Source organism: Ruditapes philippinarum, unplaced genomic scaffold, assembly GCF_026571515.1.
Source record: "Ruditapes philippinarum isolate M1 unplaced genomic scaffold, ASM2657151v2 ctg1911_1_1_1_1, whole genome shotgun sequence".
NCBI lineage: Eukaryota > Metazoa > Mollusca > Bivalvia > Venerida > Veneridae > Ruditapes > Ruditapes philippinarum.
Genome location: NW_026851516.1, coordinates 3,566 through 21,891, shown reverse-complemented (window position 1 = coordinate 21,891; position 18,326 = coordinate 3,566). Strand labels below are relative to the sequence as shown.

General features: G+C 34.9%; 1 protein-coding gene across 2 annotated transcripts; it reads left to right on the top strand.

Annotated features, from left to right (window-relative positions):
* Positions 1-920: 920 nt before the first annotated feature.
* On the top strand, positions 921-10,940 carry LOC132747699 (uncharacterized). Of its 2 annotated transcripts, XR_009628299.1 has the most exons (3): positions 921-1,387; positions 2,126-2,894; positions 10,592-10,940. XR_009628299.1 is itself a non-coding variant. In XM_060737558.1 (2 exons), exon 1 carries the CDS (start codon positions 5,087-5,089, stop codon positions 7,553-7,555), a length of 2,469 nt encoding a protein of 822 aa, XP_060593541.1. In that variant the 5' UTR covers positions 5,070-5,086; the 3' UTR covers positions 7,556-9,855; positions 10,592-10,940. The 2 variants fall into 2 exon arrangements, 1 of the variants encoding a protein (XP_060593541.1); XM_060737558.1 differs by lacking the exons at positions 921-1,387; positions 2,126-2,894 and adding an exon at positions 5,070-9,855.
* Positions 10,941-18,326: the final 7,386 nt, after the last annotated feature.

Genomic DNA, 18,326 nt, shown 5'->3' with positions numbered 1-18,326 from the left:
AGACTTAGGTGTTTTTTTAAGAACACTTCGACACAAATTTTCTTTTGCAAGGAAAATGCCGATAGGTTTAACCTTTTCTAATCTTTTTTGTTCACTGGAAACCCATGTAGAGGAAAATAATAGAAGATATGTCTTTTTACAAGTAATATTCGTACCTAACTTATTTATAATTTCATTAGCAAATAGCAAGGTTACATTCGATATAAACCCATGTTTTCCACTTATTGTCGATTTTGCAAACGTCATTTGATCATGTAAAATGTGCAAACGTCGGTTGGTCATTTGAAATATATGCAAGCGCCCGTTGATGTCTTTTTGAACGCTGAACTATATTTGTCTCATTTCCAGAGTTCTTCATCATATAAAACAATTTCATTGCAAACTGATTCTAATAACTCCATTCTGGCCACGACGACCATAGTTTCCAGATTTATTGAATCTGTCGGTAGCTCAACCGTTATGTCTTCTATTGGTTACAAATCTGTTACAACAACCAAAATTTCACATATGTCATCCAAATCCATGGTTGCTATCGACAGACAGTTTAGAGAAAAAGGTTTTTTCAAACTTCTTACAGCCAGCTGGAGAACTGGTACTTAGAAAGGTTACTCCAGTAAATTAAGACAATTTATGATATGGTGTCGTCAAAAGAATATTGATTCCTTCACAGCATCCTTAAATACTTGTGCTGAGTTTTTATCAGATCTGTACAATAAAGGTTTACAGTGGGTTACCGCTCTATTTTATCTGCAGTTTTACCTTCAGTAGATAACACTCCTATTGGCCAACATCCGTGTGTTATCAGATTATTAAAAGTATTCAATTTAAGACCTCCTCTCACAAAGTTGTTGCCCGAATGGGATTTGTCTAAAGTTCTTAGTGCGTGTCACAAAGTGAAAGTACGTTTGTAAAATATTGCATTATATTTTCACGCCGAACCTCATTTTTACTCTATATTCATTGATGTGAGATTGCATCATCTTTTTGTTTAATTTAGAGTTTTCGGGTGAAATTATTATTTAGAGTATTTTTATGGTTTGCATAAATTTCCATGTCTCAATTTTAACATTTTGCCGTTTATTTCACAAAAATCCTTTCAGTAATAAGAAAGTTACATTTTTGTTTTATGAACCAGTTATTTGTATTATGTCTGTATTTGAAGGACGGGCCTTTATTTTACATAACTATTTTTCCCGCCGTCCCAGCTTTATTTCGTGCAAATCGATTTTTCATGTTTTGCACGATTTGTTTTCCCGCTCAGTACTCAGTAGTTTGCTATATATTGACTAAATTTTAAGTGACATATTGCAATGCACTGGACGTTATACAGGTCACTATGACGGTGACAGACAAATTATTTTTGTCATAAAATTACAGCTTGTACAAGGTAAATTTAATTTCCTAGTGATTTTGTTCATAAATTTTTGCTATTTCGTAAATACTATTTTCTATTAGAATTATAGTTTATTTGATTCAGGTTTAGTTATTTGGCAGTAATTTATTGTTTTCTAAATTTTCTAAATTTTTGCAGAGTAAATTTTAAAAACTCTTTTTATTCTAGTGTTTCACTATTGCAAATTTATACCGAGACATGTTAATTGATGTATGTTAATTGAAGTTTTAATTATATTGTAATTGGATAGGAGCCATGAATATTTTATAGATATATATATCTATTCATAAATAATTTATTATGGTTCTACCGTATTTGTGTAACTTTATGTAAAATGCTGCAGTATCGTAATGATTTGTTTCAATCAATTTAATTTTCGTTATAATCTTACTTCATTTCATTTATCATCAGTTTTTGTTATAAGTAAATACAACGTATCAAAACTAACGTATCTCTAGAGAAGGATCTTTCAGTGGCATGATTTTGGAAGACGTTTATTTATTGGTGGTATTATATGTGGCGTATATTTGAATATATTTGCAACGCAGTATTATGCGGATGTGATTGAATTTTTGTTCCACGGAATGTATGGTGTACTATAGTGGACATTTTGTTTATTCAAAGAAGCACGTTATTTTATTGGAAACCGACAAAGGTCGAGTCTTTTCAAGGGACTTTATTATACCCTTATGTTTGATTATCATGGAACTTACCATGTTTTATACTTTGTAGCTTCTTATTTGAGGACACACCCGAAGATGACACGGGCCCTCCACACGTATGTCCATGGCTAAAGGGTGACGCATGCCCTTGTTCAGGATCCTATCAACTGTGCCAACACTGTAGGAAGTACAGTTACGCTTGATAAGATTTTATACAAGACGCCCGCCATTGTGACGAATTTTGTTCAACAACGCCACCACTTTATTGATACATCATGGCAGAAACTTTACGAGAGAAATAGACTGAGATACGTTGATAGTGTTTGTTTGTGCAGTGACTTATCATAGTAGTTTATCATATATAATCATTTTTCATTTATAAATATTCATTTCTGTAAATAAATTTGTATATATTTTTCTGTTCTGAGTTGTTGGTTGTTTACATAGCAATTGTAGTCGGCCTGGTATCCCATCGTAGTCCCTATTGTGACATTTTGGTGACCTCGACGTGATTGGATACCGGTTGACTATAGTTGTTATTTGAAACAAACACACTCATTTTACTGCAGCTAGGTTATATAGCTAACACTAGAAACTTTGGTTTTTATTTTAAGTAAAAAGTTTTATTTACAATTAAAAGTTAAATTTAGTTTACTTAAAGGTAGTTAAATTTTGTATCACTTTTAATTATTTTTTTTATATTTAGTGTGATTATAAATTCTTAACATTTTCAGATTGATACCGTGACAAATGAAACGGACTTTGTGTGCGTGACAGCTATCCAGCTGAGAGGTTATAACAGCCACACAGACCCGACAGTGGACGTTTGGACGTTTAGGGTGAGTTCGTTCCATTTTCCTCCTTTTAGGTGTCACTTTATGATGAGACCACCAGTTTTGTAATCTGAAAGTGACCTTTCGGTAAAACACCGGAAGTACACATATACACACATACACTCTGCAATTTAAGGTACTACCCGCCTTGTGTACTTTTTCTAGATAAAGAAACTGTGTCTGTTATCTAGGTGAACATTAAATTTATTGTGTCATTTACAATTTTACTTTGTGTTTACTTTGTGTCTGTAGTATATTGAAACTGGCCGTATACCTTTTATATTTTTGCACTGTGGGGTAAGTGCTACGCGACATTGAGTTTTGGGTCGTAGTTTGGACTTTGAAGTTTAAAGTAGTTTGAACAGTTTTAATTATTGCCTACTGTCTACTGTACACTTAAGATTATTATTATACAACCTTAGTGAGATACTTGGATGAGTTTAACTTAGTGTTTGTAGTGGTGAGGTATAGTGTTTAGAATATATGATACATTGTTTATTTTAGTACTGTGTACAGTGACGGTACATTTTGATTATAGCGCTAGAGTGATAAATGCGTTTAATTATATGGTGTTACACTGAGGTGTAGTGTTATAGTGCACCGAGATTGCACTTAGTGAATATAGCGTTTTGTGTTTAAGGGTTGTAGTGTTACCCTTTAATGATACTTTGATATCATTGTTCTACCTCACGGTAAGATTTTACTTGTATCCTAAGTTGTTGTTGTAGTAGTGTTACAGTGTAGGAAATATACATAATAAGTTCAAGATGACTAGTGTAAATGAGTTGATGAAGGTAGGTCAGGAGTTAGGGTATACAGATGAGGCTTTGAGAAACTTTGTTAAAGAGGAGCAAGCAAGGGAGCGTGAAGAAAGACATAGTAGGTTAGAAGCTGAGAAGGAACGTTTAGAAGCTGAGAAGGATAGGTTAGAATTAGAAGCTAGGTTAGCAAAAGAGAAGTTAGATTATGAGTTCCAGATTTCTAAGGAGAAGTTAGAAATAGAGATAGAAATGGAAAAAGAGAAGTTAAGTAATGAGGCTAGGGTTGCAAAGGAGAAGTTAGAAATAGAGATAGGAATGGAAAAAGAGAAGTTAAGTAATGAGGCTAGGGTTGCAAGGGAGAAGTTAGATTATGCTCGTCAGTTAGAAAGAGAGAAGGAGGAAGCAGAAGCTAGGAAGTTAGATACAGAATATAAGATGAAGATAGAGTTATGGCGATGTGGTTTACAAACTTCGTAAGATTTTGGGTCATGGTAATTTTTCTGCTGTTTTTACTAAAATTATTAAACGTTTTATTAAAAGAGGTTATGACCCTACTATTTTAAGACATACTGCATGTTTAGTGTTCAACCCTTTTACAGTTGGACACTACGCTTTCCTCTTTTGATTGCATCTGACGGACCAAGTGGGAGACTCTATGATGGATAGTTCGTAAAGCCCTTTGGGACTGAATTGTCTTAATGTTCGTCTTCTGCCTTGCTTCGTCGGGCCCTTGTAGGTGATTTTCTTGTTGCTCTGTCTTCCTTTAGGACATTGAGTACTTTTGTTATGGTCATTGGGTTTACTTTTATATGTTTCTACATGATCATTTTAGTGTTTTACTTATTTAACCTTTTGTAACCATGACAACTGTTAGAATTTCACTTGGCGGGGATTCATTTTATTTACACTGTCTCGTTTATAGGAACATGGTGGGGCTAAGAGCGAGGTTTGGTGCACCATTAACCGGTTTAAACTCCCCAGCAGTCATTATTATGCTGCTGACCGTTCCAAGGCGGCGCCCCACTGTGTTCCTCAGATGTATGTCTATGTTTTTCATACTGTTTTGGTGACACTTTTGCTTGTGTCCCTTGTTGTTTTCTCGTCTACGGTAAGTATCTTCCCCATTGCCTCTAGTGTTTATTTCTTTGATTAACCCCCCCCCCCCTTCCCCCGGTCTCCTGTCCCCTTCCCCTTTGTGGGCCTATTATTATTTTCTTTGAATTCCTAATCAGTTACAAATTATTTATCATTTAATGATTAACGTGTCGTTGCCCTGTCCTTTTTGTGTTTGGGGTCCGCCTGGGCTCCTTGCCATTGGTTCTTGTTGCTGGGTCATATGGGGGTTGCGTTCATTGAACGCCACCTTTCCTTGTTGATCTTGTTTTTCATATTTTAGATATGTTAGGTAAGAAGAGTGTAGGTAAGGTTAAGGTTAAAATGACTCCATTTGACGAAAAGATTGATTCTATGGATGCGTATTTGAATGTTTATGAAACTTATGCGTCTGCTCAGAATTGGGAACATGAAATGTGGTCACTAAACTTACCGTTTTGGTTAAAAGGTACTGCTAGGGAGGTATTTGATAGGCTTCCATTAGAAGATAGGACGGATTATGATAAGCTGAAAGATGCTTTGTTAAGGCAGTTTGAGTTGACTGATGATGGGTATAAGAAGAAGTTTAGGACTGAAAGGCCCCGTGAAAATGAGACTTTTGTGATGTTCCTAGCTAGAATTTCTAGATACTTAGATGGTTGGCTAAGATTGAGTAAGGTGGAGAAGACTTATGAAAAGTTGTTAGACTTCATAGTAAGGGATCAATTTTTAGATATCTGCAATAGAGAACTATATCAGAACCTTAGTAGTAAGAAGTTGTTTTCAGCCCGTGAAGTAGCGGAAGATGCAGATTTGTTTGCCAAGACTAGAGGAGGTCCGAAGTATGTAGTGAATCATGGAATTAAAGAAAGAGCTAAGCCTTATGCACTGCCGAGTAGACCTGTAGATAGAAATCAAGGTAGTAGTTATCGTATGCAAAGAGGTAACGATAGACTGGTAAATAGAGGTAGAGCATCTCAGCAGTATGAAGGTTATAAATGCACATATTGTGGTCGTTTAGGGCATACAGCATTTTTCTGTAGAAATAAGGCTACAAATAAAGCTAACGCAGCGGAAGACATAGAACCGAACTCAATGAATCCAAGTAAGAATGATAATAGTTATCAGGGTAATAGAGGGCGAGGAGGTTATAGAGGTAGGAGTAGAGGTAGAGGAAGAAATAGGGATGCAGATTCGAAAATTTCGATGCCGAGATCAGATAGTGGTAGTAGTTTGATAGAACTTGGGGACTTTGAAGACGTGGGTACAGTTACTATAAATTCATGTCCGACAACTAGAGGTATATGTAATGGTAAAGCTATAGTTGCAATGAGAGATACTGGGTGTACATGTGTCATAGTACGAAGGAATTTGGTAAATGCAAATCAATTGTTAGGGAAGTCCAGACGATGTAAGTACATTGATGGTAGTGAGCACAGATTAGAAATGGCGTTAATTGATCTTGATTGTCCGTATTACAGGGGTACTGTAGAAGCACTATGTGTAGATAATCCTACAAATGATGTAATTATCGGTAACATAGAGGGTGCTGTAGAACCAAATTTTGGTAAGTTAGCTTCAGCAGTAGAAACAAGATCGCAGAGTAAAGTTAAAGCTCATAGAAGACTTAAAGTTCCTTCACAGATTTTAGACATCACTAATGTAGAGTTTGTAGAGAAGCAGCAGGCAGATAGTACATTAGATGGATGTAGAAAGAAAGCAGAGGAAGGTACTGTTAGAAACTGTAGAGGTAAAGGGCAAGTGAAGTTTCAGGTCAGGAATAAGATGTTGTTTAGAGAGTTTACGGCAGGAAATGGTGACGTAAGTAGGCAGTTAGTAGTTCCTAAGGATCTTAGGGAGACTGTGTTAAAAGTAGCGCATGACTCGCTTTTGGCAGGACATCTTGGTATTAGGAAGACAAGTGATAGAGTCTTAGGGGAGTTTTATTGGCCAGGTGTTCTTGTAGAGGTTAGACGATATTGTCAGTCTTGTGATATTTGTCAACGTTCTATTTCTAAAGGTAGAATAAGTAAGGTAACTTTAGGTAAGATGCCTTTGATTGATACTCCTTTTAAGAGAGTTGCCGTTGACATTGTTGGTCCGATCGAACCTATGACTGATAGGAAGAACCGATATATTTTGACCATGGTAGACTATGCTACCAGATATCCTGAAGCAATTGCATTGCCTAGTATAGAGACTGAAAGAGTAGCCGAAGCATTAGTTGACATGTATAGTAGATTAGGTGTTCCAGAGGAAATGCTTACAGATTGTGGATCACAATTTACTTCACAGATTATGAATGAGGTTAGTAGGTTGCTATCTCTTAGACAGTTAACAACTACACCGTATCATCCGATGTGTAATGGTTTAGTGGAGAAATTTAATGGTAGTTTAAAACAGATGTTGAAACGGATGTGTAGTGAAAGACCTACAGATTGGGATAAGAATTTGAATGCTATGTTGTTTGCGTATCGGGAAGTTCCACAAGAGAGTTTAGGATTCTCGCCATTTGAATTGTTATATGGACGTAGCATTAGAGGTCCAATTACCATTTTGAGAGAGTTATGGTCAGGAAAAACAGAGAATGACGAAGTTAAGACAACTTATCAGTATGTAGTTGATTTGCAAGAAAGACTAGAAAGTACATGTAAGATAGCACAGCAGGAGTTAGAGAAGAGCAGTATTAGGTATAGAAAAGTATTAAAACAGGAAAAGCTAGAGATAGAACTTTTAAGAAGGGAAGTAAAGTACTGGTTCTTATACCTACAAAACGCAATAAGTTGTTGTTACAATGGAAAGGTCCATTTGTAGTTTCCGAGGTCGTGAACAAATTAGATTATCGGATAGACATAGGTAACAATAAGATCAAAACTTTCCATGCCAATATGCTGAAGGAGTATGTTGAAAGAAATTTCGAACCAGAACGAGGTGCATTGGCAAAGGTAAGTGCAGCTGTTGTAGAAGCGGAAAATGGGTATGATAGATTAGAGGAAGATGATAGTTTAGAAACAAGTTACCAAGATGATAGTGACATATTGTTATGTCCATTGAAGAAAGGTTCAGAGACATATAAAGATGTTCAGGTCAATCCTGACTTACAAACCGATTGTAAGACTCAGATTGCAACCTTGTTAAAGAAATTTTCAGATGTTTTAACAGATATACCCGGAATTACGCCATTGGTTCAGCATGACATTAAGTTGACTACGTCAGAACCGGTAAGGACTAAGGGTTATCCTATTCCTTTTCACTCACAGCAGATAGTAAAGGAAGAAGTTGATAAAATGCTAGAGTTGGGAGTTATCGAACCTTCTAATGCTCCGTTTTCTAGTCCAATTGTCCTTATCAGGAAAAAGGATAACACGATTAGGTTCTGTATTGATTTTAGACAGATCAATAAATGCACGGTATTTGATGCGGAACCGATGCCCAATATGGAACAGATATTTTCGAAATTATCAAAATACAGGTATTTTTCGAAAATTGACCTTAGTAAAGGATACTGGCAAGTTCCTTTGTCTGACAATGCAAAACCTTTGACCGCATTTGAAACCCCGTCGGGACTTTTTCAATTCCGGAAAATGCCCTTTGGTTTAGTCAATGCCCCTGCAACATTCTGTAGACTGATGAGAAAGGTTTTGAAAGATCTAGATCACTCAGATAGTTTTATAGATGATATTTTGGTCTATACAGTCACATTGCCAGAGCATATCAATGCATTGTATGAGTTATTTACCCAATTAAGAGAGTCTAGGCTTACTGCTAGACCGTCCAAGTGTTTCATATGTTTTGAAAAATTGGAATGTTTAGGTCATATGATAGGAGGTAGTAAGTCCATTGAACCTGTTCTCAGTAAGGTCAAGGCAATTCAGGAGACCGAGAGACCCACAACTAAGCGAGGAGTCCGGCAATTTTTAGGGGTTGTGTCTTGGTACCGGAAGTTCATCCCTAACTTTGCCGCCATTGCTGTTCCGTTGACCGATTTGACAAAAAAGTTTCAACCAAATCGTATTGAATGGGGTGAAAGTCAGGAAAAGGCTTTTCAGACTCTTAAGGCTAGTTTGACCGGTCCGCCCATTTTGAAATTACCAGATTTAGACAAGATATTTATTCTCAGAGTTGATGCTTCTGATTGTGGATTAGGATCTGTATTACTTCAAGAACAAGGTGAGGAGAAATTTCCAGTAGCTTATGCCAGTAGAAAGATGTTACCAAGAGAACAGAAGTATTCTGTAATAGAGAAGGAGTGCCTTGGTATTGTTTGGGCAATTTCTAAATTTCACAGATACTTGTTTGGTAAGGAATTTATTCTAGAGACAGATCACCAGCCGCTTTTGTATCTTAACAAGGCAAAATTAAGTAACTCTAGAATAATGAGATGGTCTTTGCTTTTGCAGCCATACAGGATGAGGATTAGAGCAATCCCAGGTAGAGAAAACATAGGTGCAGATTATTTAAGCAGGGTATAATGTAGAGTATAGTGTAGTATTTATGGTGGTTATGAATATGGTGTACAGTATTTCTACTTACATTTTTGCAATTTGTCGTTTTCACTTTGTTGTATTTAAAGAAAATTTATCAATTTTCTTATTTAAAGGGGGGCGTAAATGTCACAAAGTGAAAGTACGTTTGTAAAATATTGCATTATATTTTCACGCCGAACCTCATTTTTACTCTATATTCATTGATGTGAGATTGCATCATCTTTTTGTTTAATTTAGAGTTTTCGGGTGAAATTATTATTTAGAGTATTTTTATGGTTTGCATAAATTTCTATGTCTCAATTTTAACATTTTGCCGTTTATTTCACAAAAATCCTTTCAGTAATAAGAAAGTTACATTTTTGTTTTATGAACCAGTTATTTGTATTATGTCTGTATTTGAAGGACGGGCCTTTATTTTACATAACTATTTTTCCCGCCGTCCCAGCTTTATTTCGTGCAAATCGATTTTTCATGTTTTGCACGATTTGTTTTCCCGCTCAGTACTCAGTAGTTTGCTATATATTGACTAAATTTTAAGTGACATATTGCAATGCACTGGACGTTATACAGGTCACTATGACGGTGACAGACAAATTATTTTTGTCATAAAATTACAGCTTGTACAAGGTAAATTTAATTTCCTAGTGATTTTGTTCATAAATTTTTGCTATTTCGTAAATACTATTTTCTATTAGAATTATAGTTTATTTGATTCAGGTTTAGTTATTTGGCAGTAATTTATTGTTTTCTAAATTTTCTAAATTTTTGCAGAGTAAATTTTAAAAACTCTTTTTATTCTAGTGTTTCACTATTGCAAATTTATACCGAGACATGTTAATTGATGTATGTTAATTGAAGTTTTAATTATATTGTAATTGGATAGGAGCCATGAATATTTTATAGATATATATATCTATTCATAAATAATTTATTATGGTTCTACCGTATTTGTGTAACTTTATGTAAAATGCTGCAGTATCGTAATGATTTGTTTCAATCAATTTAATTTTCGTTATAATCTTACTTCATTTCATTTATCATCAGTTTTGTTATAAGTAAATACAACGTATCAAAACTAACGTATCTCTAGAGAAGGATCTTCAGTGGCATGATTTTGGAAGACGTTTATTTATTGGTGGTTATTATGTGGCGTATATTTGAATATATTTGCAACGCAGTATTATGCGGATGTGATTGAATTTTTGTTCCACGGAATGTATGGTGTACTATAGTGGACATTTTGTTTATTCAAAGAAGCACGTTATTTTATTGGAAACCGACAAAGGTCGAGTCTTTTCCAAGGGACTTTATTATACCCTTATGTTTGATTATCATGGAACTTACCATGTTTTATACTATGTAGCTTCTTATTTGAGGACACACCCGAAGATGACACGGGCCCTCCACACGTATGTCCATGGCTAAAGGGTGACGCATGCCCTTGTTCAGGATCCTATCAACTGTGCCAACACTGTAGGAAGTACAGTTACGCTTGATAAGATTTTATACAAGACGCCCGCCATTGTGACGAATTTTGTTCAACAACGCCACCACTTTATTGATACATCATGGCAGAAACTTTACGAGAGAAATAGACTGAGATACGTTGATAGTGTTTGTTTGCGCAGTGACTTATCATAGTAGTTTATCATATATAATCATTTTTCATTTATAAATATTCATTTCTGTAAATAAATTTGTATATATTTTTCTGTTCTGAGTTGTTGGTTGTTTAGATAGCAATTGTAGTCGGCCTGGTATCCCATCGTAGTCCCTATTGTGACAGTGCGCTACAAACATTTCCTTTTGAACCTTTGAGAAAGACATCATATAAAGTTGTTTTTCTTACAGCTATCACGACATTCAGGAGAGCCAGCGACCTTCAAGCGTTAACATAAGGAGGAGCTATTTCTGTGAAGGCAGATGGGGAAACTTTTATCAGACAAGGTTTGGATAAACAGGATAAACCTGGCCATTCGTCAGCAAAAAAAATTTGTACCAGCTTTTAAGACCATCCAAGAAGAGCACATGCTATCTGTCTTAAAAGAACTGAATCCTGCAGACGTAAAGATGAAACAAGTTAATTTCTGACAATAAATGTAGCTTCTTCACAAACTTTGGCTTCATATATTCTTAAAATTATTCAAGAGGCTTATGCAAATAAACATAAATATGAAACAGCACATTCTACAAGAGCTTTTGGTCCCAATTCTCAACGCTGCAAATTGGTCAAAAGAAAACACCTTCGTTAAATTTTATTTCAAACAAGTAACTCCAAGTGATCTCACTGTTTAGTTCAACGTCGGCGTATAGCTTTGAGAAGATTATACGGTTTAATGTATACATGTATATATGGGATATACAGAAGTTTTATAAAAGTTTGTTATTCAAGAAGAAGAATGTTTTAAAATAAAAAAGAAGGAGAAAAGAGAGAAGACCTTTGTTCAGAGAATTGTAATATTTGCAACTTGACTTAAATAACCACCGGTTTATAAGAATCTTACACCGGCTGCCGGTACAGACCGGAATATCCGTCGAGTTTCCGCTAAACAGTTACCCGAGAGCTAGATATTCCCGTCTGTACCAACAGCCGGTGTTTGATTCTTTTTCTTGCATATTACATGTCAAATATTTTCGGAACAGTAATTATGAAAACTGATATATATATATTACGCACTTTTTTCTTATAGTAGCGTATGAAAATACGACTTCATTCATAAGGGAAAAATGACGTCATCCTAAGAACGCGATTCATTCATAAAAGGCGCGCGTCAATGACGTCACGCGACTTGTCTTACATGGGACTGTAAGACAGAGTTTTCCAGCACCGGAAATTTCATCTGGCATGGGAGAATCCAGATGAGTCGCGTGCCAAACAACAACGTCATTTTAGGGCACTTTATGAATGAACTGCGTTTAAGAAGGGAAATATGTGCTTAAGATGACGTCATTTCGCCGTTGTTATTAAAGTTGTAAGAAGAAATAGTTATGGATGAAATGACTTTAATTCCCATGAACATATATCATATTGAGGTAAACCATTTTAAATGTGAAATAATATGGCAGAATATGCAAGCAAAAATATCTGACATATGTTTGCGCTTCGGATCGAAATATCCGTCCCTCGGGAACCCGCCCATGGGCGGGTCCCCTCGGGACGGATATTCCGGTCCGAACCGCAAAATATGACAGATATTATTAATATTTAATATGTTCAACCGGCGTTTGCATATTTTACATGTTCAAACGACATTTGCAAATTAGACATTACGGGGAATAACATGTGATTATGTCAAATATAACTTTGCTAATGGAATTATAAATGAGTTAGGGACGGGAATGGCATTTAAAAAGACATATCCTCTATTATTTTACATAAACATGTATTTCCAGTGAAAAAATGATTGAAAAAAGTAAAACCTATCGGCGTTTGCTATGCGAACATTTGTATCGAAGTGTTCTAAAAAACTACTAAAGTCTAGTTATGACTACTCACATAAAATAAAAGCTTAATTTACACCGGGTTCTACGGTCTATTTGTCTTATTTTTGTGCTCGCAGTGAAAAAAAGATATCTGCAAATAATTACTTGAAATTGGGTCCTTGTTTACTGAAATGTTAAATCGGCGTTTGCATTTGTGGTCACATGACAAAACTTGTTCATCCAGGGTGACTTAAATTTTCATATGATTTCAAAAGGTTAATTACACAAACTGCATCTATTATTTAACCGGCATCGAAAATAGTGTTACATAATACCCCATTTGTATTTGAGTAGTGCTTTTTGTGTTTATGCGCCTTTTGCTTTATTAAATTTATCTGTCACATCCAGGTAGCATGAATTTTATAACTATACAAACATCATTATCACTGTAATACAGATGCGGTAAGATATTAAACAATTCATATGGATTCTTATTATCAACCTGCAAGTACATGATGCTTTTTGACTTTATTGTACGATCAGCCTGGCGTATTCAGATCCCTGCTGGAAACGAAGGTATTTAGCCTTTGCCACCAGTATACTGCAAGTCCAGCCTGCATAACCGTACAGCCTAACAAGGCTATATATTGCTTGCCTTCTTACTTTAAATTTGATATCTGTCCTAAATCTAAATCTATATAATAATGTCTCTCCTATATCATTTCAATATAATTCTTACATCCGTTTACGGCTAAAAGACAAACGACAAAATTGAAAATGTCGCAGGCTCGTGGACGGCACTAGTATATACAACTAACTACTGAAACATTTACTACCCACGACCCTAGCACCTGCGCAAACATTCATTGTGACACACAGCAGCACATGACGCAAAAATAACTAAGCAACAAAACTACGAAAAGGACAAAACAAAGAAAGAGAGCAATAATCATTTTAAAAAAGAAGAGAAACCATGTTTCAATCCTTAAATGTAGATGTATTACAAAAAAAGGTTTTCTTTGTTATATTGCGTACACTCAAATACTTCCTAATGTACTTAGCATAATCGACTTTACGTCGACCTTTTGTAAAACTGTGGTCTCATTGAAAAAATGAATTCTTATAGATTTCTATGTCCGATAAGATCGTAATAGAAAGACAATGTTTTTCCCATGGGAGTCGTAGCGTGATTGTTTTAGGTTTCCTATATAGTTAAGTTGCGGTGTGTTTTCTTCAATGTAAACAATGAATACGTTCGGGAAATGTCATCGGAAATGTACATTTGCATGGCTTCTTATATTTTAGGAAGCGAAAGTTGTTTGTTTTCATACTGTTTCGAATGGATTAATTTCTTCCTATATCACACCGTATTACCGGCGGCAGTGATGGCAGATCACTGCAGTGATGGCAGATATCTGAAAATTACCGATCGATACAGGTAGGTTATAAATTTGGTTGGTTTAATTATATGACACAAATGCGGCCCATTTCATTGCTATAAAACTATTGTCCATTGAATGGAGATACTGTAAGGTAATTTTGGACTCGTTTTTTCCTGTTTCAGACTATTTTGAGCAGGTTAAAAGTGAAAGCCTTAGAAAAATCCGTGAAAATGTCTGTTTTCTGTTCAAAATATCTCAAGTTTTAAGTAAATGGCAGGATTTCCTGTTATCAATATAGACGTTCATCCATTGGGGTCACGCAAGCCAAATATCTACCCCGTGAGTCTTTTCTTAAAAGTTTTACAGACGCTCAATCTTGTCCGGTCGAAGAAAAAATGCTGCCGTTGTAGGCAGATACATATTATAAATGCTGCCGTCGATGGCAGAAATACCATGAAAGTGGCTAACATTCTGACAGAAAATCAAGTTCAATCTTTTATCAATTCCTCTTTTCTTTGCGCCCTTTTAGTCAGAATTGAGACGTTAAACTATCATTTCTAATATTTTATCAAGATAGAAAAGTTATTAACCCATTACCCCCCATGAGCATCTTGTGAAAAATGGCTGTTTTCATTGAAAGGTCTCACGTTACAAGTTCAAGTTGCTATAAAACTATAAAAACTGCTTCAATACTAATCAAACTTGGCACAAATGTTGACTGGACCATTGCCTTTGTAACAACATGTTCAGTCTGAAATTTCCTGTTACCATAGCAACTAGGGGACATCTCAAAATTGCCAAAAATCACTATTTTGAGTTGATTTTTTCCATCAAAATTGATTTCAAAGTGCTGCCACTTCTCAATGGATTGAGAAAGAGTCAATGGCTTTTCAGCATTGGTTACACGTTACCTTATGATCGACCTGGGACCATTTTTAGCCTCCCACAAGTCCAAAGTTTTCTTGGCGATTTTCTCAGCCCCCCTTCAAACCCCCCAAACAGAAGGGGGCACATCCCCCTTCTGGCAACCCCCTGATGTATCTTTTGGATGGGGGTGGGTGGCCGCGCCGAAAAAGTGGTCAATTTTTTAAACAACATTTATCAAACAAAAACAAGTGTTTTGGGGCCTAAATAAGGCATTTTTTCACCATTTGAGAAAGCACAAAAGGAGGGGGGGGGGTTGAAAAAGGCGTAGAAAGGCGTATATATCTGGTAATGGGTTAATAGAAACTGATGAAAAAAAACGAAATTACCCAAAAACGCGTTTTTCCATGTTAAAACAAGGCCTCACATATAATTTTGAAGAAAAATTGCTGTTTTGTAGATTTTGATTTTTTTCATTAATGCGGTATGTGCATCGAAAAAAAGCTTATTAGCAACATGCAGTTACAATACAAAAAGTTATGATTTAGTATCACAAAATTTCACTATAAATAGAGAAATGAACATGAAAAACTTCATTTTTCTATATTCATGCATGTGTGTCTGTCAGTTACATGCATACAATACTATATGTATACAATACTATATGATATCTTAAGTTTAGCAGCGCACTCCCTTTTTAAGACATTACGCCAATTGCATATTACAGCAAGTAATTTCTTTAAGTGGATATTCATTTGCTAGCATATGACATTATTTTCTCGAGGTAATAATGTTCATCGCTTTATGACAAATAAAGGCTGAAATTTACTTAATCGGCGCAGATTATAAATTATAAAATTGATGTAATAAAGGGGAGACTATTAACCTCGCAACTGGCATCAGTGTATCATAAAACAATGTATGTTAATGTAAAATGGAAAGATAATATTATTGACAGTTCAAATATTTTCCTATATTATCAAGTTCTTGAAAAACACGACAATGTGGATTCATTTCTTTAAATTTTCATGTCTGTAATAGCGTTAATTGTAGTTTGCCTTTGAATTACATTTACTATGCTAAACTATTAACAACAGTTCTAACATCACGTGCTCCCATCTAACTATATGTTTTTTTATTCATTTTAGTTGTAACCATGACAACTTATTAAGATGAACCTTTCGATGATTCATATCACTTGATAAAAATAAATCCTGTATTTATAGGAAAAAACTAGAATTTTTTTATTTGTTATATTTTTTTTCTCTTTTTTTACCTTTCAATTCATATGAACAGTTCAAGCACACATGCATGAATATAGAAAAATGAAGTTTTTCATGTTCATTTCTCTATTTATAGTAAAATTTTGCCGTACTAAATCATCACTTTTTGTATTGTAACTGCATGTTGCTAAAAAGCTTTTTTCGATGCACACACCGCATTAATAACTTTTCTATCTTGAGAAAATATTAGAAATGATAGTTTAACGTCTCAATTCCGACTAAAAGGACGCAAAGAAAAGAGGAATTGATAAAAGATTGAACTTTATTTTCTGTCAGAATGTTAGCCACTTTCATGGTATTTCTGCCATCGACGGCAGCATTTATAATATGTATCTGCCTACAACGGCAGCATTTTTTCTTCGACCGGACAAGATTGAGCGTCTGTAAAACTTTCAAGAAAAGACTCACGGGGTAGATATTTGGCTTGCGTGACCCCAATGGATGAACGTCTATATTGATAACAGGAAATCCTGCCATTTACTTAAAACTTGAGATATTTTGAACAGAAAACAGACATTTTCACGGATTTTTTCCAAGGCTGTCACTTTTAACCTGCTCAAAATAGTCTTAAAACAGGAAAAAACGAGTCCAAAATTACCTTACAGTATCTCCATTCAATGGACAATAGTTTTATAGCAATGATATGGGCCGTATTTGTGTAATATAAACAAACCAACCAAATTTATAACCTACCTGTACCGATCGGTAATTTTCAGATATCTGCCATCACTGCAGTGATCTGCCATCACTGCCGCCGGTAATACGGTGTGTATATAGGGGCAATATAAAAGTTATTATTTTCGCTTTTTTTTTCTAAAAAAGTCATAGATTCATATAAGAAATGCAACATTTTGATGATTATGTGTATAAGTAAACTACATGTATATGGAAATTATTTTGTTAACTGCATCATGTTTCATAATTTAAGTGTTGTAAAAATTACAAAATCTCATGACGGGGGCATTAGTTTAATAAGAATGTAGATACAGGATAAGTTCATACAGAAATATGGTGACCTCTTTCCAGACCATCACATCTACAACTCAATGTCAAAGTATATCCGTAACCATTCCGATATAATCATCTTCATTATATGCTTGCCTTTCATAAATCTACAACCAATTCTGGTAGCATTGAGGCATCTTATCCTGCTCACCCACCAACGTTGTTTTTGGGGTAATATCTTATACATTGATGTTGTATTTAGATCTATACAGCTCTGAAAAATCTTCATTTATTTTGCGGCTGATATATGTAAATATTGGACTTTAACAATCTCCTTACAATTCATGTTGCAACTCCTAAAGTAGTACTCCTTCAGACTTGTGTTTACTATGAAAACTTAAAAAATCGTTTGAATGATTAAGATGTTGCCAAGTGTATAAATGAATGATGTAATCGCACTTATCACATAGTAAACCTTTAACTTGTCAAAAATATACTCCGTAATAAATATGATAAAAATAGAAAATTCTGGTTTATTTCGAAAAACACATTTAAAATTAAACTTGGATGTTGAATGTTTATACACTTGTTAAACTATGAATTTATTTTTAGAAAATTCATTTTTGGAAGAAGAATTAATTTCATCATCCGGGGGTGTGTTGTTGTAATGCTAACTTCGTTTTGCAGATGTTACGTATACGTATAAACACTTTGTAGTTTGTTTCTAAATATTATAATATAATAATATTACCATGATTGTTTTATTGTAAACAATAAAGAAGTTAATCTGCTTTTACTTGCATAGTTTTTTCAAGCACAGCGCTTGTTTAAAGTGTCATAATACTCATAGATTTTATTGTCAAGTTGAGCTGAATTGACTATAGATTTACAATAGATTTCAAAAATTTGACTAATATAATGGCGATTGACCAACGGTTGATATTGGAAAATGTTTGGGGTGAAATATTATTAAAATAGAGAAAAACAGAATCCCTAAAGAAACTCCAACACAACAAAATTGAAAATATTGCAGGCTCGGTTTGATTGAGCCTGTTCATGGACGGTACTGGAAAGTGCAAGTTACCGTCCACGCCCCCTAGCACCGGCTTAAGCAGAATTCAACATTTAACACGAAAATGGTGAAATTTTGAATTTAGAAACATCCGCAGATGTGTTCATACGGCGGTTATCATGGAACCTT